Source organism: Aethalodelphis obliquidens, unplaced genomic scaffold, assembly GCF_003676395.1.
Source record: "Aethalodelphis obliquidens isolate GAN/ISIS:26980383/991018 unplaced genomic scaffold, ASM367639v1 scaffold23, whole genome shotgun sequence".
Taxonomy (NCBI): Eukaryota; Metazoa; Chordata; class Mammalia; order Artiodactyla; family Delphinidae; genus Aethalodelphis; species Aethalodelphis obliquidens.
Genome location: NW_020837967.1, coordinates 3,015,655 through 3,040,663, shown reverse-complemented (window position 1 = coordinate 3,040,663; position 25,009 = coordinate 3,015,655). Strand labels below are relative to the sequence as shown.

At 41.4% G+C, this 25,009-nt stretch overlaps 1 protein-coding gene across 1 annotated transcript in view; it reads left to right on the top strand.

Annotated features, from left to right (window-relative positions):
- SFMBT2 (Scm like with four mbt domains 2) overlaps positions 1-25,009 on the top strand; it is a 211,220-nt gene that overhangs the window by 136,448 nt on the left and 49,763 nt on the right. Inside the window, exons 10-11 of the mRNA XM_027121576.1 lie at positions 12,776-12,858; positions 19,452-19,578. Of these exons, the coding sequence (XP_026977377.1) occupies positions 12,776-12,858; positions 19,452-19,578 (210 nt within the window). The remainder of the gene's footprint in view (positions 1-12,775; positions 12,859-19,451; positions 19,579-25,009) is intronic.

Here is a 25,009-nt window from a genome sequence, read left to right as displayed (position 1 = left end):
GTTTGAAAGCCCTCAGGCCAACTTCTAATCAGAGCATGTGTGTGGATGGGTCCCATGTCAGTGAAGAAAGATGTTTTCTAGATATCTAAAATGCTGCTCGGGGGACTTCCCTGTGGTCCAGTGGTTAAGAGTTCGCCTTCCAGTGCAGGAAGTGCGTGTTTGATCTCTGGTCAGGGAGCTAAGATCCCACATTCCTTGCAGCCAAAAAACCAAAACATAAAAAATGCTGGGACAAAGTGAGAGAGTGGCATGGACATACATACACTACCAAACGTAAAATAGATAGCTAGTGGGAAGCAGCCGCATGGCACAGGGAGATCAGCTTGGTGCTTTGTGACCACCTAGAGGGGTGGGACAGGGAGGGTGGGAGGGAGGAAGATGCAAGAGGGAAGAGATATGGGGATATATGTATATGTATAGCTGATTCACTTCTGTTATAAAGCAGAAACTAACAGACCATTGTATAGCAATTATACTCCAGTAAAGATGTTAAAAGCATTATTGTAACAAATTCAATAAAGACTTTAGAAATAATCCACATTTTAAAAAAATCTTTAAAATGTTGCTTGGTTGGACTTTTCAAATTCCTAGTTAGTTCCTAGTAAAATAGGATCTGTTTAAGAATTTTTAAAAAATGAGTTGGGTATCTCCTCACATAGTTAAAAAAATAGGAAAAACATTTATATATGCATTTTGGATTCATGGATGGCAGAGGTTTAACGTTTACCAGCATATTTAGAATTTTAAATGTGTTTCAGACGAGGTTGTTCACGTAGCTTGGACCTTTACTAGGAAATGGGTGTGCTTATTTGGATAATGGCATTTCATGATATTAAGAAAATTGTTTTATATTAATGTAATTGAACTCTTAAGTGTGCAGTGAAATGACAGTACAAATATATTTATGATATTAAATAGTTTTATGTCTTAAGCGTTTTATACCTACCGTTTAGCCGTAATTATTGCTTCTTCTCTGTCACCCAAGTATTTGTGATATTTGGTGAAATGAAATTGTCTTCATGTCATCTTCCAAACTATTCCTTCCCCTTTTGAAAGTGAAGCATACCTTTTCTAAGAGGAAAGTTTCTTTATGGATATTATATATTATTTGTAAAATATTGAGTAATGGTGATCACTACCTTCCAGTAAGAAAATCTCAGTGGTAATAACCATTTTTAAACCCTTGAAGCATTCAGGAATTGTGATCCACCAGTAATCTGCAGAGGTTGTCTTTTGGCTGTGGGATTGTTGTCTTGAAATAGTAGAGTTTTTAGTTATAAACCAGTGAGAAGAAGAGCAACAACTTACAGAAAAAGGTTTATGAATATGAGCAGACACTTCACAGTAGTAGAATCATGACTCTTATGTAAACTCATCATGATAAGAGAAATGCCCGTTAAAAATCCTACTGAGATGGCATGGATTTCTCAGATGAGGAAGAAATCCAAAAGAGAAAGAAAGAAGCGGCTCTGTTTTGATGGGAATCTGGAGGAACAGGATTCTCAGATTTGCTGGCAAAACGCAGGTAGGTACAAACCGTATGGAAGGCAGTTGGGCAAATTTAACCAAAATTGTAGATGCGTTTAGCCGTTGCCTTAGCAGTTCGACTTGTAGAAATTTCTCTTAAACTTACAATTTACAGGTAATATGCATAAGAGTTTGGTTTTTTCTGCAGCATGATATATAATAGCAAAAGACTGGGGAAAATCCAAGTGCCTGTCTGTATGGGATCGGTTAAGTCGATTTTGGATGTTTATATAATGAAAACTATGCAGTTGTTAAAAAGAATGAGGATAATCTCTACATACTGACATGGGAAGCTCTCCAAGATGTACTGTGAGTGACAGATCAGTGAGTTATAGTATGATGTCTTTTTTGTTAGAAAAGAGGTTAATGAGGATATATATTTATGTTTGCACATATTCCTGGAAAGAGACTCTGGAAGGTTGCGTAAGAAACTAAGAGACACAGATGTAGGGGACAAACGTATGGACACCAAGGGGGAAAAGTGGCAGGGGGTGGGTGGTGGTGATGGGATGAATTGGGAGATTGGGATTGACATGTATACACTGATATGTATAAAATGGATAACTAATAAGAACCTGCTGTATAAAAAACTAAATAAAATAAAATTCAAAAAAAAGGAAACTAATGAAAATGATGACCTCTATGTGGGGTATGGAGGTGGCGACCAGGGCAGATGGGAATGAGACTTTTCACAGAATACGTTTAAAATCTTTTTTTTTTCTTTTTGATCTGAGTGTGAATGTATTATCTATTCAAAAGGAATCATATGATATTACAGGTAGAGGGTTTTTATACCTAAAGGGATCTTAAAGATTATCTCATCAACTCCAATCATTATATATGTGGGGAAATTGAAGCTCAGTTGTGTTAAATGATTTTTTAAGTCTTGGGGCTGAACTTGGCTTAAAACCCCAGTCTTAAGATCCCAAATTGAATGCTTTTTCTGTATAACCAGATCCACCCTTTATTGCTGTTTTCTCTCACTGGTACCTTCGTAAAAGCCATCCTTCTCAGTAATTTGGGGACTTTTTGGTGGCCTTACGCAGGACTGAGGGATGTCAGTGGACCATGACTTACCCATGACGGGAATGATCTATGTGTCAAAGCATTTGGAGAATTTCAATTCTAGAGAATAATATTCCAAGTGTTTGCCATTATAACAAAGCCACAGCTTTAGTTACTGAGCTCCCTTACCATTTGGGGAGACTGTATATTTATGTGTACCATATATGTAGTAAAGTATATTTATTTTTGTAATTAAAGTGAATTAAAATTGAGAGATGCTGGTGGTTTCGGTAGTGATGATTTTATGGTTTCTTTTTGAAGTAACTTGTTACGTGTCTTACGTGTCAACACCTGGTCTGGGAATCATGCTGTCGGATGTTTTCCAACACCATTATTTGCTTTAGTAATGTATGAAAGTAGATGCTCTTTTTAAAAGTTTGTTGTTTTTCACTCGAATTTTGAGAGTATGTAGGATTTATTACACATGTTGAGAAGTGAGTTTAGATGTTTTCTTGTAGGGATGTTCCCACAAAAGTATTACATTGTTTAGATTTCTGCTTATAGTTACAATGTGTTGCCTGATCCCCAAAAGAGAGTAACCCACTCATTCCCCATTGGGAAGCAGCTGATGAAACAAGACACCTGGGTGGTAGAGGAGATGTGCAGACAGCATACATCCCTACTCACATTATTTTGACTCCTTTCCTATTAAAAAAATCTATCCCCAAACTTTATATACAAATCGTCTAAGCTAGAATGGATCGAAATGTTTTATTGTTGTCTTTGAGCACGTGCTTTCTTGGTAAGCAAAGGACAGAATCTTGGAGATTTTATCCCGTTCGCTGAAACCCAACAAACAACAATTCAGTGTTATAGGCTCTCTGAACCGGGGTCAAACAAGTAAATAAATGAGGCAGGCAGAAATGCATGTAGGTTGCCAACCACGACTTGCTACTTTTAAATCACTTCCTTAATCTCCTTGGCATGTAACACCCAAGATTAGTCACAGAATCAGCAGGGGGATCTCGGTAGACAAGTGAAGCCTATCCATTTCTGTTGTAAAATGTGTGAGCAAAAGCTAAAGTACGTCACTTATTTTTGCACTTCGTCTCTGCTCTTTGGCCATCTTAATAGACACACAAACTTCACACAATTTAAGAAGTAATTTTTCTTTTAATTTATTTATTTTATTTATTTATTTATTTAATTTTTGACTGCATTGGGTCTTCGTCGCAGTGCGCGGGCTTCTCATTGCAGTGGCTTCTCTTATGGCGGAGCACGGCGCGCAGGCTTCAGTAGTTGTGGCGCACGGGCTTAGTTGCTCCGCGGCATGTGGGATCTGCCCGGGCCAGGGCTCGAACCCATATCACCTGCATTGGCAGGCGGATTCTTAACCACTGTGCCACCAGGGAAGCCCATAAAGGTGTTTTTTTTAATGATTTTCAAGACCCACATTGGTGAACCCTAATTGGTATTCTCTTTTCCTCAGACGCTGACTCATGCGACCTAATCCTTCTGTCATCTCCTATTTCAGACATACCAACGGGGACAGAAAATAATAAACATACTCATGGATGTCCCGCCTCAATTGAGCAGATGCTACCATTTTGCCGTTTTTGATTCAGAGTTTTAAAAAATGAAACAGAACATCATAGATGTAATTGAAGACCGGGTCAACCTTGACTCTTCTATTTCTTACCCACTATGTAATCCGTCAGCAAATCCAGACCATATTCTCAGGATCTGACCAGGTGTCATCAAGACCACGCTGGTCCAGGTCACCGTCCTGTCTCTCCCAGGTTACGCCAGTGACCTCCAGTTTTCTCAGCCTACTCTCAACACAGCAGTCAGACTGATGGTGTTAAAACCTAAAACACACACGCCCCTCCTCTGCCTAGCCTTCCCAGGGCCATCCCACGCGGCTCAGAGGCCGAGTCAGGGTCCAGGTCATGACAACACCCTTCAGCACCTACCTGGTCTGGCCTCCTGTCTTAAGACTTCCCCCAGTCCTCCCATTCACACCAGCCTCCTTGTCCTTCCTGGAACATGGAGCACATCGCCCCCTTAGGCCATTGGCACTGGCTGTTCCCTCTGCTTGGGTCACTCCTCTGCTTCTTCAGTCTTGACCCAGGTGTCCCCTAATTGGTGTTGTCTCTCTTGGCAGCCTTGTTTAATCAGCAAATCGCCACCCCCAACATTTGTATCTCCTTCCCTGCATGGCTTTTCTCCATAGAACCTTTTATCATGGAAAATAACAAGTAATACATATTTTACTTCTTTTCTTTTCAACTGTCTTTCCACTAAAATGAAAGATGAGGAGGGCAGGCATTTCTGTCTTGTTCTCTGCTCCAGCCCAGCAGCTAGGAGAGTGTGGAAGTTTTGCATGGCATGAGAAGAGAAAAAAGTTTTGCTTACTTGTTTTTTGTTTTTTGTTTTTGCTTGAATTGAATTGGATTTTCAAATTCACTAATTGTCTCAGCATCATTTATTGAGTAATCTTCTGTTTCCCCTCTGACTGGTAATGCCACCACTGGCATATAGCAAGTTCCTTTATGGTTGTGAACCATATCTTATTCTTAGTTATTCTGCTTCATTGGTCTATTTGTCCATCCCTATACAAATACCTCAGTTTATAAAATTGATTTTACTTTATAATATGTCTTGATATCAGGTGAACGCCTCTGCTTTCTCCCTTTTCAAAATTGACTAGTTATTTTTGTCAGGTTATTCTTGTACGTGAATTTTAGAATCAACTTAAAAGGCTCCATGAAGAACCCCATTGGATTTTAATGGGCATTGCATTTATAGATTAATTTAGAAAATTGGCATTTTATTTTATTATCTTTCTATAACTTGAAATCTTTTTCTAGAATTTTTTTCTAGAATTTTTTCCTGGGTACATTGTCCTTTAGCTTGCTGTTATGAATTAGATTTTTACATTTTTTTAGAATTTATTATTTTTTATTGGATGTAAACCATCTAATAGAATACCACTGATTTTTTTGTATTTATTTCATATCTAGTCACCTTCCTAAGCAGTGTGTCTCAGGAACAATTTGTAGAAGATACAGTTTAGCTGATTCTTGAAGGTTTGGTGAAAGTAGCTTGTAAAACCGTCTGGAGCTGGTTCTCCTTTAGTTTGTATTTTATGGAGTACGAATTTATTTCCTTCAATGGTTATATATTTAGTCATGGCTACCACTTCTGCTTGAGACAGTTTTGGTCATGTATATATATGTACAGAAGTGTCTGTTTTAGCCGTGTTTCCAAATTTCATGTCAGATCATTCTGTTAGGTCAAACTTTCATTGAGTTGTTCAAATATTATATGTTCTCCCTATATTTTTGTTTGTTCTATAATTTTCTAAAAGGTGCGTTAAAATATTCTGAGATTGAGGGTTTGTCAGCTTCACGAGTGTGTGTGTGTGTGTGTGTGTTTGAAGCTGTGTAAGGGCATTCAGGGTGAGAATGGTTAGAACTTCCTGGTGATGACCCGCTTTATCCCTAGTGAAGCGTTTTGCTCTGAAGTCTGTTTTGTCTGACTCTCACGTTCATTTGTTTCCTTATGTGGTTTGTGATTTTTCATTGTGAGCTCATTTTCAGTGACGATTGTTATTTCTGTGGGAGTTCCAAAATCTTTAGACCGAAAGATTCGTTTCTTTGGTCTGCTTTTGCGTTAGTGTCTGGCCAGTGTTTTAGGGTTTTCGCAAGTCCTAGAGTATTTATCACTTTATCTTCCTACTAGAATGTGAGGGTTTTATAAATCTTTTTATTCACGTCCCTTTCCCCAGCACATAAAACAATGCCTGGTACACGTAGGTGTCCCTGATTATTTAAGGAACTAACGGGTGAATCTTACATTAATTTCTCAGTCTGTACCATACAGAACTGTAAAATTGGACCTTACAGCCGTGTGTGCCACTGCCTTGGATGAGCAAGTGGTTCCTCTCTTTCTCCCCCTAAACGGAACCCTGGGCAGATGGCAACCATGTCTGCTCCGCTGCTTCTCCCTCCAGGGACAGGGCTAAGATGGTCTGGTTACTTTTTTGTTGACTGAGGCCAGGCATGATAATAATCTCAGCTTCTGCTGCTCAGCTTCCTTGAGCACAGGGTTGTCTTCCATCTCTGGGCTTTCGTAAGTCGTTTTTTATTATTATGTTTCATCTGGCATCTAAGAGGGGACTATCGATCAGCCCACCTTGTTACTGGACTTGGATGCATGGTCTCATTTCTGGCTCTGTGATTCATTCTCGAGCAAAAAGCACTTTTGATTGAATATTTGGGGGGCTAAAACTCTGGGTGTTTTTTTTAATATCTGAAAACGTTTCTGATTGTTGAAAACTAAGCCTCCCTCTTGTTCGCTTATCTCTGAATTTACTTCGTTCTTCAGGACTCTTAAGATGGTTTTGCCATTGGCAGTTGGCCTTTACGATGTTAGATTCCATCCTGGGGACATATCTATATCTCCTAATACTGTTTATGATTCAGAATAACATTTTGAGCCTGCCCCCAGTACATGTCACACGGTGACCATACGTGCATTAAATACTTCTCAACATTTATTTTTATCCTAAAAGATGAGGAAGTTGGAATGGCTGGTGTTTGTACTAACTTGACTTATTTGTTTCCCTCCCCTGTCTGTCTTTGTTTTTCTTTTTTTTTTCTGCACTATTCCATGAATGTAAAAACAGAATAATTCGATTGGAAAATGAATGTGTAAATTTTCAAGATCTCCATCAGGGAGGTCTGGAAAATGAACATCAGCTGAGAATGTGGAGGGTGCTGGTGGATTCCAAAGGGGGCATGGTAGCTCTTTAAAAAACGACATGGACAAAAGGAAATGCTTTAATCAATTACTAGGGTTTTTATCTTGCTCCCTATAAGCAAACTCATGAAACAAATGAGGAGGTTGTTGAGAACACTTGCTCAGGAATTGACCTAGCACTCCTGCACCTGAGGACTGTGTGGTCCTGCTGCCTCACCTGTGCCCTGGGCACTTGCATCCTACTTATCACTCAGGGTGGCTGTGAGGCTCACTCAAGGAGATGCTATCATGGGCTAAGCCTGAGTAAGTGTTCGAGGGACTCGCTGAAAGCCTCGCGCTTGAAAGGAGAGAGGTCACCGTTCAGTAAGGAGAGCAGTGCCCTGGAAAAGTGCCCAGTAGGGCTGCTCTCACGATTCATGAGATTTTCTGAGAAAGGGTTAAGAACCTGCTCTTATTATAATGTGGTTTCTGTCGTGCTGTCTCTCATTCCTGTATCTCCGTCCTGCTATTTGCTGATCTTTGAAGATGATTGTGTCATATTTCCTTTCAAAGAGAAGTTGGACTAGAAGCTAAAGAAGCTTCCTGTGAACCCCAGGTGCTCCAGCACCTCAAGGATGTGAACGTTCTCTGAGTTGTGGAAGATCTCCCTGGAGCTCTGTGATCTTCCATCATGAGGGGTGGCTTTCTTCAGGGCTTTCCTTCCTCATTCTCCACGTCTCCCTCCAGCCTTGCCTTTACCCACTGCGTCACTCTTCCCATGCCGTGTGTCTGTCACTCTCTGAGCTGCCGGAGCAGGTGAAAGCAGAGCACATGCCTGTTTCATCCCCGTCTTACCAGTAACTAAGCTGGAGACGTACAGTGAATTGTTATGAAATGGATGCATTTCCTTGCTTTGGAAAGTGTTGCCACTTTATAGGACTTCAGGGTATATTTCTAAATACTTTTTTTTTAACTGCAGATTTAATATGCATTTATTCTTTAAAATTCTGATAAAAAGTAGAAGAGTTCCCTATCCTGAAAAAATAACTTTTGGTGTATATTCTTTGAGATTTCTGTTTCCTTGAATATGTAACTTTGTATTTCTATGTAATTATTTTAGACAGCCTTTACAGTGGTGGATTTGTATCATTGTTTTTCATTTTGTCATTCAGGTAGATGTCAAACATGATATTCTTTTGCTTTTTTTATTTTTGTTTAAGATTGTACTTTTTTTTCATATCCACCTAGCACAGAACAGGACCTTTTACTCCAGTGGTCTCTTTTTTTTTTGAGAGAGAGAGAGAGAAATCTTTTTTAAAAGCCCTGCCCTTCCCTCCATCCCAAGTCACTGGCAAGGGGTGTGAGACCGCCATGATTGCCTCAGGGTTGTCATGATTCACTTCCTGGTGCTGAGGAGAGACCTAACTTCCTCTAGGAACTGGATACAGTCAGAATTCTGTTAGCAAAGAAGGAGCAGGAGGACGGCTGAGGGGAGGTCATCATGCTGTATTCCTGGATTGGTTGACTGGTGCTTTGATTATCTTTTTAAGATAGAGTGAAGATGCTGTGCTTTCAAAATTTTTGTATTATTGAAATAATTCATGAACATTAGTGAAAACTTGGAAAATACAAGGAGGTAGAAGAAAAAGGTATCCAGGAGTCCCACCACACAGATAATTATTTTGTTATTTCCTTGTAAGTTTTTCTTACATTTCTTCAGGTCTTTTCTTTTGCATATTTTAATGTCAGTTTGATAATTCTGTGTATGCTTGTAGCAGTCTTTTCATCTAAACTTACAGTAATCATTTTTTCATGACTTTTTTTAGTAAACTAGGTGCAATTTTCATGCCTGCGTGACTTTCCATGGACTTGGCTAAGTTTCACATTATTTTCTACTTTTGGATATAAAGATTGTTTTAAATCAAAATTATTCGTAATGATGCCATTGTATCTTAATGTATCACATTTTATCAGTTTTTGGGTTTTTTTTTTTAATGGGTTACATTTCCAGAAGTGCAATTGCTGTGTCAAAGTTCATGGACGTTTTTCCTGCCAAATTGTTTTCCAGAATAATTGTCCAATTGCACTGTCAATAGTAATGTTTGCAAGTGGAGCTGTTTTATGTCAATTAATTTGTATCATAAGGAAAAATGGTTCATTGACCTGTTTCCTTTTGGACCTGTAATAGTTGGAACTTCATGCAGAATAAACACTAATTAAAGCTTAAATAACCCTAGTGGTGGAAGTTCAACAGTGTTGCAAATTTTAATAGCCCAAGGGGTTTTGATTTCCTTTTATTTTCTTTTCCCCTCTGGTGTTTTCCTCCCTCCTGGGTTTAAAACATGCTTTCCTGGCTGTGGTTAAGCCTTAGTACTTCTTGTTCTGTCTTTGTTGATTAATGAGCATAATTGACCCCTGTTGTCTCTATTATAAGAGCCACAGCAGTTTGTTTTTATGTAACAGTTATTTTCTGAACTGTCACAAAAATGCCTTACAAAGCGAGCTCATTATCAGACTGAAGGAGAAGAATTTTAAGTGATGAAGCGAATAAAGGTCCCTGAGAGAAGGAGGAGGCAGAGGAGTTGAAGCTGTTCAAATATTCAAGGAAAGGAGAGAGTTCTGGGGACAGAATAATGGCTTGTTGCTTAGGTACCCAGCAAGAGTTGGATATATCCTGAAATTATTAGATTAAAAGTGGCTCTCCATAGAGAATCTTGGAGACTGGATGTAGAAAGATTGAATATAGGTCCAAGAAACCGTGAGCCTGGCATTTATGGAGCGGGTTGAAAATCCATTGGAAGTTGGTGGTTATGAACGTGATAGGAAATCCAGCTAAATGGCTATCTGTATAGGGTGTAGAGGTGACCCCTAAGTTGGGAAGTTTTATCTGAACAGATACCGACCATACAGAATACCTAAATTTGATGTTATTTCAGAAAATGGTTTGCTGTGCGTTTGTATGGGTTTTTTCCTATTTCTCCCCTTCCCACATGATCTTGATAAGATTTTCCTTTGCTCACAAACTAACTCAGGAAGTAGCAGAGGTGCAGGGAAGAGATATGTAACAGAACGAGGTCTTGACCTTAACAAAGCCAGTTAGCCGTGGGCCTAAACCACCAGGGTCCTTCTGTTGGCAGGATTCAGCTTGTTTCCAGCTGTTCACTTGAGAGCTCTTCTAGGGAATGTCTTGTTATATATCCGCTCTTCATCCAACCTGTCACACTTTTCCCCTAGGAGAAGAGAAGGGAATTAACCGCAGAGGGAAGGGAAATAATCCTAAATAGCAATGGTAATTAGTAGTAGTGGCTCTGAATCATGAAATGCAGCAGCTTGAGGAGAGTTTGAAGCTCTTTCCTTTCTCTTGCGGATTAGTAGAGAGGGAAAGCCAGGTACAGAAGACTTAATTTATTTCGACCTTGGTTCATCCAAGTCCTGGTAGAACGGGGTCCTTCATCCAGTTCTCCTTTCTGGTTCAGTATTTTCATACAGTGAGGTGACTTCTCACCAGTTTGAGGTGTCTTTCGGTGAATTCTTCTATTCTTATATATTAACGCAAGGATTTGCTCCAAAACAGTTACAGAGAAAGTACTCGAAGTGGACGATTACATTAATTGTAAAGAAACTCGCAGTGCCTTAAGACACGTTTGCTTTGTTTGCAAATGTTCAGGAGAAGGTTGGTTTGGTTGCTTCCAGAGCCCTCTGGCTGGAGGGACAGCTCTGGACAGAAGGTCTGGGGGAAAGGGAATGTGGAAGAATGTGCAGAACCTCTTCAAAACCAGCTAGAAAGATTACACAGCATCTCAGGACTCTGAGACGTCTTATCTCCTCGTTGGAAAGTAGTGAGGAGCTGTCACTCTTTACAGGGACGTCTCAGGAGCAAGTTGGGGGGGGGGGTGTGTGTGTGCTCTGTCACTGATGGTCGGCAGGGGAGGAGGGAGGGGGGAGGGTCAGTCCCTGGGCCAGGAAGACAACTGCCTTCTTGGTTAACCTCCACCCCCATCTTTTAAAGAATTGAGTAAATTGAGCTTACTTAATGAAAAGCATACTATTTTGTACAGGTGGAGGTAGGAAGCAAACAGTATCCTGAATTTCTTCAATATGGAATTTCTGTAGTCTTTCTGCAAGTGTGGATTTAGTAACAGAATTCCCCATGTTAAGTGAATTTGCAGGTGTAGAATTTATGATGATACAGGGCAAAGAGATCAGGGGCTTGGCTTAAAAATATACTTAAGAAATCCCTTATAGATTTATTTTACATATACTTAAACCAGTGAAGAGAGAACTGTTAAGTGATGATTATAGGGGCATTTTGCAGTTTCAGGTAATCCTGATTGGTGCCGTATTTTTTGGTTCCATTCCCTTCCTTTGTTCACAGGAAATGCAAATGACACATTAAGAGGTATTTTCCTACCTAGGTTCAGCCATACACTCAACTCCTTTCTTGTTTTATGTTTTTTTTTGCGGTATGCGGGCCTCTCACTGTTGTGGCCTCTCCTGTTGCGGAGCACAGGCTCCAGACGCGCAGGCCCAGTGGCCATGGCTCACGGGCCCAGCCGCTCCGCGGCATGTGGGATCTTCCCAGACCGGGGCATGAACCCGTGTCCCCTGCATCGGCAGGCGGACTCTCAACCACTGCGCCACCAGGGAAGCCCTTGTTTTATGTTACAAACTTCTCCCATGTCTTGTTTTGGAGGTCACGATAGATCGATATATATTGTATAATTATGTACCTCTTCCCCCAACCCCAAATGAAATGAAGAAAGAAAGAAAGAAAAAAAACATGTTAAAGTTAGTACATATGAATAGTTGGTTCTCAAACTCCCCCAGTATCTCAAATATGCCCCCAAAACTTCATCCGGAGAGGCGCACCTTCCCCAGTTCTCATTTTCCATCCTCCTCCGTGATTCAATTCTAAGGCAAGGTTTATTCCTCCCTGACTTCCATGTCTTTGGAGGATTTCCCGCTAGAATCTCAACTCCTTTTTGGCCATTTGTCTTACCTTGAGTTACTCTTTAAAAAGTATTCTCCTCTAGTGTTGTTTTCCAATAAAATCTCACGGTTTCCACGAAGCTGTCGAGATGTAAGTTCACCTGAACTCAGAATTGATATGAAGGCATGTGTTGTGTATTTCTGCCAAATGCCTTGTGCGGGTGTGCTCTGTGGAATGCTCTGTCTCATCTGTTCTCCCCCAGAGCAAATCTATGCCCCGGCATGCACTGACGGGGTAAATTCCCCCCTTCTTCACCTGGTTTCAAGCACCGAATTATGATAATGATGGTACACCCTACCTATATTTAGTACTTTACACTGTCTACAATATTTCATTGAACCCTCATAAAATCCAATATGTTGTCACACATGAGAAAGGGCTTCACCTTTTGGGGAGGGGCCCTATACTTGCTGCCCTTATTACTTTAAATTCCCGACACACCCTGGCGCTGTTCATTGGTCTGAGATGCGGCTTGGTTAATGCGTCTTCTCTGCATTTTCTCACGCACAGGTTACTCTGGCCAGGACTTCGACTGGGCAGATTATCATAAGCAGCATGGGACAGAAGAAGCGCCTCCCTTCTGCTTCAGAAACGTAAGAAGCCTGGTTCTTGCTACGCCTTTACTCATTAATGTTGTCCACCTTGAGCTGTGTAAGTTGTATAAGTTGCTTTTTATTTATTGAACAAGATGAGGTTAGGGTGCTACCCTGTACCATGGGATGCTAAGCCTTTTTGTCAGTCTTGAAAAGTCCTCCTTTCTGTTTTTGTGTCAGTTAGGGAGACGCTGGGCTGTAGTGACAGGTTGACTACTAAACATGTCGTAAGTTTTTCTCTCACTTGTGGACGGTCCAGGTTGTTCCTGATTACCAGGTGGTTCTCTCCTTGCACTGAGCCTTGGTCTAGGTCTGTACTCGGCTTCGTCTAGTGAGCAGATAGGAAAAGAGAACCAGCAGAAGATAACCCTAGTTCTAGACACTGTAGCTTGATATTGACACATATTACATCTTACTCCTGTCGCCTTCTGTCGTTGAGAAGTAGTCACTCGGCTACACCGTGCCATGAGTGAGACCAGGCAGTGTGCCCTGGCTGGGCTGTCCCCCCACCTTGAGCCTGTACACTGGCAGGAGGAGGACACAGTTTGGTGGACAGCCAGCCACCAGGGCCACCATTAGCTGTGCACTTGCTGTGGAGTATGATATTGATAAGTTCATTGAATGGGAGATTCTCTGCTCCTGAGGTATATTCTTAAAATATGTTCCTAAATTTTTCATTGGATTAAAGTAATAACATGCTAACCTAACAGTTTTCTGCTGTGCTTACTTTAAGCCACCTCCTTCTTCAAATACAGCTTATTGGCACAGAGACATATAAAATAACTCCGTGTGTGTGTGTGTGTGTGTGTGTGTGTGTGTGCGTGTGCGTGTGTGTTCAAACGTGTGTACTTGCTTATTTATAGGAGTTTGTTGTAGAAAATAGTTTACAAATTATTCATGTAGGGCTTCCCTGGTGGCGCAGTGGTTGGGAGTCCGCCTGCCGATGCAGGGGACGCGGGTTCGTGCCCCGTTCCGGGATGATCCCGCATGCTGCGGAGCGGCTGGGCCCGTGAGCCATGGCCGCTGAGCCTGCGCGTCCGGAGCCTGTGCTCCGCCAAGGGAGAGGCCACAACAGTGAGAGGCCCGCGTACCACACACACACACACACACACACAAAATTATTCATGTAAACTTTATCAAGTTTAGTAGGAACTAAAAAGGGATGTGAACTATCATGTTCGTTTTGAGAGTGAGGCAGAGATGTATAGCCTCATATGTTTAACATGCCTTTAGTTATGAGAGTTAATTTTTTATGCTAAGAAAAAAGATGCAGTCCTCCGGTTGGAGACTCCAGATACTACAGTGCAATGTGCTCCCACACCAAAGAATCGTTTTCTGGGCACGTGCGCCTAGAGCTGCTGATTCATTGCTGCCCCACCGATAATTTTTACTCCAGGGATTCAGTTGGCAACGCTTTCTGATGGGAAGAGCTAGCTTAACAGAGAGAAGCTCAACAGTGAGCATAAATCATAGTCAGATTTTGGAGAATTAAGTAGGTTGATGACGAGGTCAGCTTGTGCTCATAAATACGGAAACACGTCAGTGGCAGGGTTGGAAATCAGGGCTCCTTACATGATTGAATGAACTTCTACTGGATGACATTGCCTTTCACAAAGGTAGCTTTTCTGAAGCGTTGAAAGAGCTGTATGAAGGGTGTGAGGTGGTGTGGAGACAGCTGTGCGACCTGCCACCATGGGAACAGCAGCTGGTTAGCTCTTAAGGCATATTAAGTCCGTGGAGTCTTACTACGCTTCAAACTGTGTTTACATCACTTGTCATGGAATCTGCTGGCCTCGTTGCCTTTTATTTGTGATTGTGGAAACTCCTCATTGCATCCTCAAACCCCTTTGAGGTTGTGCTTTCTTCCAGACGGGAGATTGTCCTTCCCTAACTCTTTAGCCTTGGGAAGAAACTCCTCACATCTTCCCCTTGTTCTGGATTTAGGGAGTTATTTCTTCTGTGACAACATGGTTCCCCCAAGGTGTCTTTTTATGTCTTCTGCTCCCATCAGCCAGCCGTTGTCCAAATGGATCTTTATCGTGGAGCCAGGAGCCATATCCCCAGGTGGCCTCTGAGCTTTCAGGATTCAGCTACCAAGATGAAATCTGTATTAATGAAAATGCTGGCGTATTCATCAGGAATGCACTTGTTACAAAGATGCCCCCTTTGTTTCTTGCTGTCCGTTTATTTAATCGACAGGATTGTTATCTGCCTTGGTGGCATGTGCATTGCATTACTGGTACTTTGCTGGATGATGTTAACAGGCTACAAGTGCTCTTTAATGGAATGCTTATCATGAATCATTTTTTAATCACACATCTCGTGTGTACCAGAGGAGGGGTCGTGTGGAAGTGGATGCGTGGAAGACGTTACCCTGGGGATGTTTAGCGATCCGAGGCTGTTCTGAGATGGATTGACACAGGCAAATGCTTAGTAAAATAAACTCAAAGGTAACAGTTTTGCTATTGATCCTTTATAAATTACCCTCAGGCAGTGAGTTGAAATGAAAATAGGTTACACGGTTGTAGCTTTCCCTTATTAAGTAGGATAAAATGCATTTTAACTTACTTAGAGGCTTTTCAGGCAGTGTATCGAGTCATGTCATCAAAAAGAAACTCAATACCTAATATGCATGAATGAGGCCAGACGACTTGCAGAAAAACAGCCAGCGTAGAATTCCTTTGATTTCGATTTCTGAAGAAACATAAAGGAAAGGAGCATATTGGTTTCTCAACATACATTGGATAATTTTGTTCTGGTAACATAAAAATATAATTGCATTTTCAACTTAACTTCTATAAAAAGACATGGAAATGTGAATTACCTTGGTTTCTTTCCATGAGTCATATAAAGATGTAATCTCTCTTACTTACAGGAACCTGTTTATCTCAGTTTATGTATTTCAAAGTAGATACATTTATATAGTATTGCAATGTCTGATAAAAAAATTTATAGTAGTGGGTAATTTTGGAAAATTTCATATTTATTTTTAAAGTGTTAGGAGGGAGTTTTGCTTCTAGTATTGGCTGAGTAAGCTCATACTGAATTGATCCCCCTGCAGATAGCAACTATAAATTCTGGGCAGAATACCAAAACTAGTACCTGAGAGACATGGAAAATGAACAAAAGCAGAAGGGTTTTAGAGGGGAACAGATGCTTGGAAGAAAGTAGTAGCAGGAGTGGTCACCCATTTTTTACAGACTTTTGGCTTAAGGTCAGCCACAGTTGACAACATAGGGGCTAATGAAAACAGTGATATAAAATTCAAGGTCTTTCTGGCCTGATGAACCAGTTAACAGAATTTGGGCAACCACAGCTACTGGAAAGTGAGGGAAGACTCAGACAGGGGAGAGGCAGGAGGGAAGACCACAAATCCAGTGTATAAACTCTGCCTATATCTTTAACTGATCCCTGAACCATGTATGTGCCAGGAAAACTCCAAGAAGCCTTGCTAAGGATGAAAGAACTGAACTGAGATTTGAGCTGCCTCTCAAGAGACAGAGTGTATAGTTTGAGTCCAGCCAAGTTAATTGCTTGCTAAAACAGAAAAATCAACACTCTTGGGAGGAATATAACACAATCCAGAGTCTCTGTGATATATATTTAAAGCATCCAGGTTTCAATCCAGAGTTGCTCAATGCATGAAGAAATAGGAAAATCAGACTCATTCTCAGTAGAAAAGATAAATCAACACAGACCAAATCCAACATGTCCCAGATGTTGAAATTAGCAGACAAGTATTTTAAAGCCCCTATTACAACTAAGCTCCATGGTGTAAAGCGGTGCTTCTCAAAGTGTAGTCTTTGCACCAGCAGCTTCAGCATCTCCTGGGAACTTGTTGGAAATACAGATTTGCTGACCTCACCTCAGATCAACTGAATCACAAACTTTGGGGTGAGACTTAGCAGGCTATGTTTTTAAAAAGCTCTCTAGATAATTTGGGTATACTCTAAAGTTTCAAACCATTGATGTAAAGGAAAATATTCCTGTAATGAATTAAAAGATAGGAAGTGCCAGAACAGAAGTAGAGAAGAAAAAAGAGAAATTTTAGAACCCAAAAATACAATATCCAAGATAAGCAAATTCATTGGAAGGGCTTAATAGCAGAATAGAGATGACAGAGCAAAGAGTTCATGACCTTGAAAATAGAAATTATACTATCTGAAGAACAGAGAGGAAAAAAATGATTGGAAGGAAGGGAGGGAAAGATGAATAGAATCCCAGGGATCTGAGCAACCATATCATGTGTACTTGGTGACTCAGAAGATGTGGCCACAGAGATTGTGGAAGAAAAAAATAGATGAAGAAATAGTGACTCCAAATTTACCAGAGTAGCTGAAAGATCTAAATTAATGGGTTCAGGAATCTCAGTGAATAAGCAACACAAATACAAAGAAACACAACCTAGTCAAATTGCTGATAACCAAACATAAAGAGGAAAATCTTCAAAGCATCAAGAGAAAAATGATATATTCCTTATACAGGAACAGCAATTTAAATAACAACAAACGTCTCATCAGAAACAATGGAGACTAAGAGATGGTGAATTAATGTCTTTAGAATGCTTTAAAAGAAGAAAACTGTAATTCTATATCCAGCGAAAATATACTTGCGGAATGAAGATAAAAAGACATTTCATCCAAGAAGATTGTACAAGTGACAGACACGTGAAAAAGTGCTGAACCTCATTGGTTACAGAGAAGATGCAAGTTAAAAGCACAATGAGGGCTTCCCTGGTGGCGCAGTGGTTGAGAGTCCGCCTGCCGATGCAGGGGACACGGGTTCGTGCCCCGGTCCAGGAAGATCCCACATGCTGCGGAGCGCCTGGGCCCATGAGCCATGGCCGCTGAGCCTGCGCGCCCGGAGCCTGTGCTCCGCAATGGGAGAGGCCACAACAGTGAGAGGCCCGCGTACCGCAAAAAAAAAAAAAAAAAGTACAGTGAGATACCACTAGACCTACCTATTAGAAAGACTAAAATTTGAAAAACTGGCAATCGTGCTGGTGAGGCTGTTTAGCAGCTGAAACTCCGTACACTGTTGGTGGGAGTGTAAAATGGCATATTGGAAAATAATTTGTCAGTTTCTTAGAAATGTGCATTTACCATATGGTCCAGCAATCCTTCCGTTTCTAGAGAAATGAGAACTTAGTGTTAGAGGCTGAATTTTGTCCCCCCAAAATTCATGTGTTACGGCCCTAATTCTCAGTATCTCAAAATGTGACTGTATTTAGAGTGTTTAGAAAAGTAATTAAGGTAAAATGAGGTCACATGGGTAGGCCTTTCTCCAATATGACTGGTGTCCCTATAAGAAAAGGAGATTAGGACATAGGCCACATACATGGAGGAAAGACCATGTAAAGACACAGGGAGAAGATGGCCGTCTTCAAGCCAAGGAGAGAGACCTCAGAAGAAATTAACCCTGCTCACAGCCTGATCTTGGATTTGCAGCCTCCAGAACCATGAAACAATTAATTTCTGTTGTTTAAGTCACCCAGCCCATGGTACTGGCTGTGGCAGCCTGAGCAGCTTAATATACTTATGCTCACACAAAAACTTGTCTTTGAATGTCCATAGTGGCTTTATTCACAGCTACCAAAACCCGGAAACAATTCAGCTGTCCTTCAGCTGGTAAATGGATAGATAAATCATGGTGCATGTGTAGAAACCACTCAGTAAAGTAGAATGAGGTACCCATCTGTGTGATGGCCTGACTGACTCTCAGATGCACTTTGCTTAGTGAAAAAAGCCTAAGGCTAAGTAGGGTAGGATTCCACTTAGATGGTATCATAGAAAAAGTGGAATTACGGGAACAGGAAGCAGATCAGTGTTCCAGGAGTTGGGGGTCTAGGAGGGACTGATCACCGAAGGGCCGGTGCAAGGGCATTTTGGGGGTGATAGCACGCTCTGTGTCTTGATGGTGGTTATGGCTACACGACTCTGTGCATTCACCTGACAGCCCTGCTTTCCTAGAACAGCACACCAAAAAGTGAATTTCCCTCTGTGAATTTTTAAAAATGAATTTTAAAAGTAAATAAAAATAAACAGAGAACAAAGGGAAAATAGAGACCATTTCAGATAAAAGAAAACTGGGAATTCATCACCAGCGGACCTTGTACCAAAAGAAAAGCTAGAGGACAGACATCCAGCTGAAGGAGATGATCCCAGGTGGAGGTCGCCGTCTCCTTTCACCCTCAGATACGCCCGGGGGGACCTGAGTGAGGAGCGCAGGGACGTGGGAGGAGTGATCGGTACCGCAGTGATTCTGAGGTTGGAAGGACGCACATGGAACTGGGAAGCCAGAGTGGACTCACCCTCGTGCTCATTCAGCAGATATTGTTAGGCACCTGCCGTGTGCCCAGCGTAGTTCTCATTTCTGGGAAACAAGTGAAGGGTGTGTGGTTCTTTCCTCGTGGATGGTGGGGAAAGACTAAGCAGGCGCTCTTGCCTGTCTGTCTTATCAGTAAATCTGTGTGCGTGCACGTGTGCGTGCATGCGTGTGTATACATTTCTGCCGTGCCAGCTGGCCACTCCCTTGCTGCGCGTTATCTGGCTGTGGTATCTGCTGGCTCAGTGTCAGTTCTGTTTCTGTTTCAGACGTCATTCAGTCGGGGCTTCACACAGAACATGAAACTTGAAGCCGTGAACCCCAGGAATCCGGGAGAACTCTGCGTGGCCTCCGTCATTGCTGTGAAGGGGAGGCTGATGTGGCTTCACCTGGAAGGTACTCACAGTTCATAATCGTTCTGAATTCAGGGTCCACCCGGAGAGGGCAGGGTGCAGATGACGTCAGCACTGCTCAGAAGTGCCCCTTTTGCTTTCCTTTTATTTCAACTGTCTTAAATTATTCAGCGTTCTTAAATAAGTGAAACTAATCAAATATGAATTTGTTCAGAGGCTCTCATCTTAACTAATAATTTCATGAAATGAGACTCTGGTGCAACAATTATGTTTGGAGCACAGTGGTCTTTGTACATCTCTGATTATAAAAGCTGATGTCACGATTAAGTTAATATGAGTCACTAAAACTTGGTATTTGAGGTCTTGGTTATTAAGAGGATAAAATTATATGTTTGCATTTTACTGTGAACCATACCCTTTACTTTGCTTTCTTTCGTAGATGTTTGATTTTTCCTTAAAGTAATAACCGGACATGACTTTCTCCCCAAATATATAATAATTTAGGCTTGTTTGTTTAATGATGTTTAAACTGTTCTTCATAGCTGCACTTTATTTCTAATCGTCCAGGTAATTCACAGAACCATGCACTTTGTAAGCAGAACCTTGATCAGATTGTGGGCTTAGATAGGAGACTGTCTTTTTCAGATGTTATATTTTCAATGAGGAAGAATTAAAATGAATTTGCTCTCTAAGGTTGTGTCATCTTTCTGTGATTTAAAATTCTTTGGGTCTTTTGTTTGTTTGTTAGTTGTTTGATTGTTTTTCAGTTTCACAGCACTTGGTAGTTATTTCAAATGAATATGGAAAAAGAATAAGATGCTGTAGATGACTAATGAAGTGATGTTAGCTTTCCTAGTCCAGATTTTAAATTTTATGACATGGTCAACCACCATTGGAATAGAAAGTTTGGAAGGTCATAGAATTGGTGCCAGTATCTTTATCCTCGTTCGTCAGTAAACAAGTCTAAAAAAGCACTGAAGGTTCTTTGATAGGTCTACCATCTAATAAATATTATAGTCTAAGAGATTGGGAGGGGCAGAGAACAGTGATTTTAGCTGAAAGTCCAGTGTGTTGTTAATTCCCAGAAGATAGTTTAAAACATAACTACGGTTTAGGATTTCAAAATCAATCTGAAATGAAAGGAAATCCTCAAAAAAGTTGGTAGCTTTGTAGATTTTCGAGTAGAATGGCCTCGAGTTGGAATTAGCCAAAATGTGGACACACGTGTCATGGTGATATTTCTGTAGGTACTGGATTAGGACATGAACTTACTTTCGTTACTGCATATAAAGTTGAATCAACTGCTCTTGGAAAAACAAGATCCCTTCGGTGATTTTGAATCCCTAAATTGAACTTGCTACCTAATACTGTGCTAGGCCTAATATTATGAGAGATTAGAGTCTTGTTTACATGATTAATTTGAAAACAAAAGTGGTAAAGTTCAAGGCCCTTGTTTCATCACTATTATTTAGCACGTGACGGTTAAAATTCTTTGGCAGTCATAATTTATTTAGCAGTTTGTACTTCCAAAGTGCTTTTAGCTGTTAATTACCTAACATAGGGAGCAGTAAGAGTGTCCTGATTTTTATAGATGGTGAAAGTAGCTAAGCCATTAACATGTGCCTGAGGTTCAGTTTCATTGCTCTTGACCTCTTTGTTGCTTAATTCAACATACCCTACAACTTCCCAATTCTTAAAAAGAATGATGAGCAATGTCTAGAGTATATTTAACATTTTTGACAGTCTTGCTTTTTCTTTGGTTATAAACTTCTGGTTTTATAGCAGAGAAATGTAAATCAGCTCATGTCACCTCTTTTTCTTATTCTCCGGAGTGCTTTCATTGGGAGCAATGAAAATTAGTTAACATTAGGAAGCAGGTCAGAAAATTGATTGTCCATTTTCCCAGACCTTACGTATTAAAAAATTCAAAAAAACAATTTGTTGAATATTGTTTACCTGATGCTATTGGTCAACATTATGCATTTGCCTCATCAGCTAAAGTTAAAATTCATTCAGTCTGCTGATCTTTCTTGAATTGGGCGTTCTGCGGGGAGTTTTGTGTTGATTTTGGGCCCTTCCCGGATGCTGACCTTTTAAAGTGACAACGAGCTTAATGGCACTTCTCATTATCTCCAAGTTTTATGTATTTAGTGTTTTCTTTCCTCAGTCCTGGGGACAAAATGTTAGAGAGTCACTCCAGTCACTTTGGGGCAATTAAATTATTTTTATGATGATGGTGATTCTTATTATAGACCGTTTATATGACAATTTATAATGTACTTCATACCAATTTGTTAGTTATTTATATGTAATAGATTGATCTGAAATATTTTCAACACATGGGTAATTGACTACGTTTAGTAATCAAAATGATCATTTTAATTTAGTATTTGACTTCTTTTAAAGTCAGATAGTTCTTTAAGTGCCTCTAAAGGAACTGATGTTGAAGAGGAAGCGATAAATCAAATACGTGAGGTTAGTGTAATATTATTTTGGGTGCATGTTTGGAAAGAATGTCAAGTTCTCCAAAACCGCTGACGGCGAGCCAGGGCCGTTTCTGATGATGCGGTTTTGTGCTTGGGAAAGGACGTTGTGATGTTTTCTCTTATGTTAATTATCTGCTCTAGGTTATCATCTCTACAGTTACGAGCATTTATTCATATCCTACGAATTACATTCAGTTTTAGTACCTCTCGTATCGTAGCCCCACACACTGGCTCACACCCTGGTACATCTGCATCTCACGATCCAGGTCACGTTACATTCACTGGCGATCATTTTCTTACGGGACAAATAGGGGGCGGGTGTTCTATTCACTCTCAAAGTGCATTAATTCACGAAGAGGGTTGACATCTTTGCGTTGCCTTCCTTGGTTTCTCTTGTCTCTGTTATTATTAATACTGTTTTCCTCCCGTTTCAAAGAGATACGTATTCCCTTTATTCCCCAATATTAGGTATTTCAGCCTTTTAGCTGAGGCAGAAAATTCCTTTTATGTCATAAGAAGTATCACAACCCGCAGGCTTCATTTCCACTGGGCTGTTTAGCTCTTTTATTGTTGCCACTACAGGAATTTTTATAGAGAGCTTAGAACATGGGCAGCAAATCCTGGTTTTGACATTGGGAGGCCTGTTAAAAATGAAGAGGAGGGGGTTCTGGAACGGCATGTTTGCACTTTGAAGGTGGGGAAGGAATGATGGCCTTCCCATCATTTGTTTCCTGGAGCTTTCCCTTCCGGTTTGTTAAAAACAAACATACAGAGAACAAAAAAATGAAGATGACCCAGAGGTCTGTGGAGAAGTACCAAAATGTCAGTTCAGGGAGCTTAACTCAAACCGTCAACTTAGGTTATTACTAGCATCTCATGATCTTTACTTTCTGCTGCCCTCCGAAACAAAATTTAGAGAAAATAAAATTTTTCCACAGTCAAAACTAGCAAAACATAGTGTATAAATTTCAATCTGTGGGTCTGAGCTGTATATCACTTTGGATGGTAGCTTTTTGAGGAACCGTATCCTTTCACCGTGAACTTCACATCCCCATTGACAAGGACCGAATGTGCAGGGACGTGGTCCCTGATTTCCGCAGGAGATGACCATCGCGAGCCATGCGTGGGCTCTTTAAGTAGACTTTCAGCATAGGTGTTTAAACACCGCGACAATTCAAGGACGCATGTGATCTCTCCTTTTCCCTCTTCAGAAACGCATACACCCTGCAGCTGTCCAGTGGCATTTCTGATGTATCTGATTTGCTCCCAGCTTCTTGGCTGTGGGGAGGTGGATCTCGTGGCACTTTGTACTCTGCTGGTTTCCTCTGCTTGCTTTCAGTTTCATTCACCTTTCAAGGTTGGAAGGCAGCAGACAGCTTGCAGGGACCATGTCCTCGCCTCCTTCACCTGATACCACAGCGTCCTAAGCCGGCTTCCACCTCTGTTATTAGGAGTGCTGGCGTAGGGGTGTAGACCTTTCACTTTTGATGCGTGGACTTTCCCACAACCCTCTCTCTTTGCCCTTGTCTTTCCCATGTACTCATTGGTCACCTGGTGTTTCCTTCCCTCATATGGGAAGGTCAGAATTCTTCAACATCCTTTATATCCCCATTCAACCTCCTCTTCCTCTGTGACTCAAGCAGCGGTTCTGTGCTGACGTGTCCAGATGCCCAGCGCTCACAGCAAACACATTCAGAACTCCTGTTTCCAGCTACCTGCAGAGCGTCTCCCTGGGGACGTCTGCGTTTCCCAACCGGAGGCCACTGTTGTAACCCCTGTGTTTGCTCTTCTCGACTTTCCCATCTCACCCAGAGGCACCGTGATTCTACCCAAGTTAGACACCAAAAAGTCATCCTCTTGTCTGTTTGCTCTCCCACTGCCTCCATGACCAGTAGTGACTCCAGGCCCCCCCGCCCCCATCTCTGTCCTCTCCCTGCCACACTCTGGTTCCAGGTCTCCACCCCTTCCTCTTAGGATGTCAGTAGTCTCTCAACTGCTTTCTCTCCCATCCTCATAGAGCAGTAAGGCTTAGCTCTGTATAATAGAGCCCCTGCCTTCTTCTAAGTATTCAACGAGTTTGTATTTCTCACGGAGCAAAGACTCAAATTGTATAACTCAGCATTCAGCCACCCCCTCCCGACATGCACATCTGCCTCCTAGATGTGTGATCTTGGGTACTTTGTGAGTTTAGACCCTCCTTTTTCTTCGTGCAGTTCCATACAATGTAGGGTAACGGATTCTGCCTTACAGGACGGTTATGGGTGAAGCCCTATCTGTAAAGTGCTCGAGCTGTGCTGAGCGCATCCTAGGAAGTGGGGGAGGTTGATGAGCAGGAAGAAGGCAGCGCCCTTCCATTTCAGCCTCCCCGCCTGGAGCCCGTGCCCCAGCAGAGTGGACCCCTAGTGTCTGTAAACATCTGCGCTCTCTGCCTGTTATCACACAGCACAGTGTTTGTATGAGAGTTCGCGTGCGCTCTGCTTGCTAAAGGCTTGCTGAATAGATACGAGGAATAAATAAAATCAGTGTCCCTTAACGAGAAAGCGATTTAAGATACGAGCAGCCCCTTAAGAACTGCTGTTTGGCTAACCGAGTTTTGAGACAGTGAGATGTTTTATACTTGTAAGCTAAAATTCAAAAACTCCTTGGTCAGTTTTTTTTCCGTGTGTGCTTGGTTCAGTTCCAGTAAACTACCTTCTGCATCATAACACACGGGAGTCCTGTGAAAGTGCACATTCCTGGGGCTGCTCCAGACCCATGACTTCTGAGTCCCGGGAGCAGGGTCTGGGAATCTGCATTTTCACATCGCCCTCCCTGGATGACTCTTCTGCACGGAGAGTTTGTAACGGCCTCTAGGAGATCAAATGGGCAAAGAAACTCAGGTGACGCAACCTCTTCTGTCTAGGAGACCAGGTGCAGAAAACTGCTCTTTAAGCCTTTTCTGTAATTTGTGATAAAGTCAGGTGGTTAATAGCATTTTGCAGAGACCTG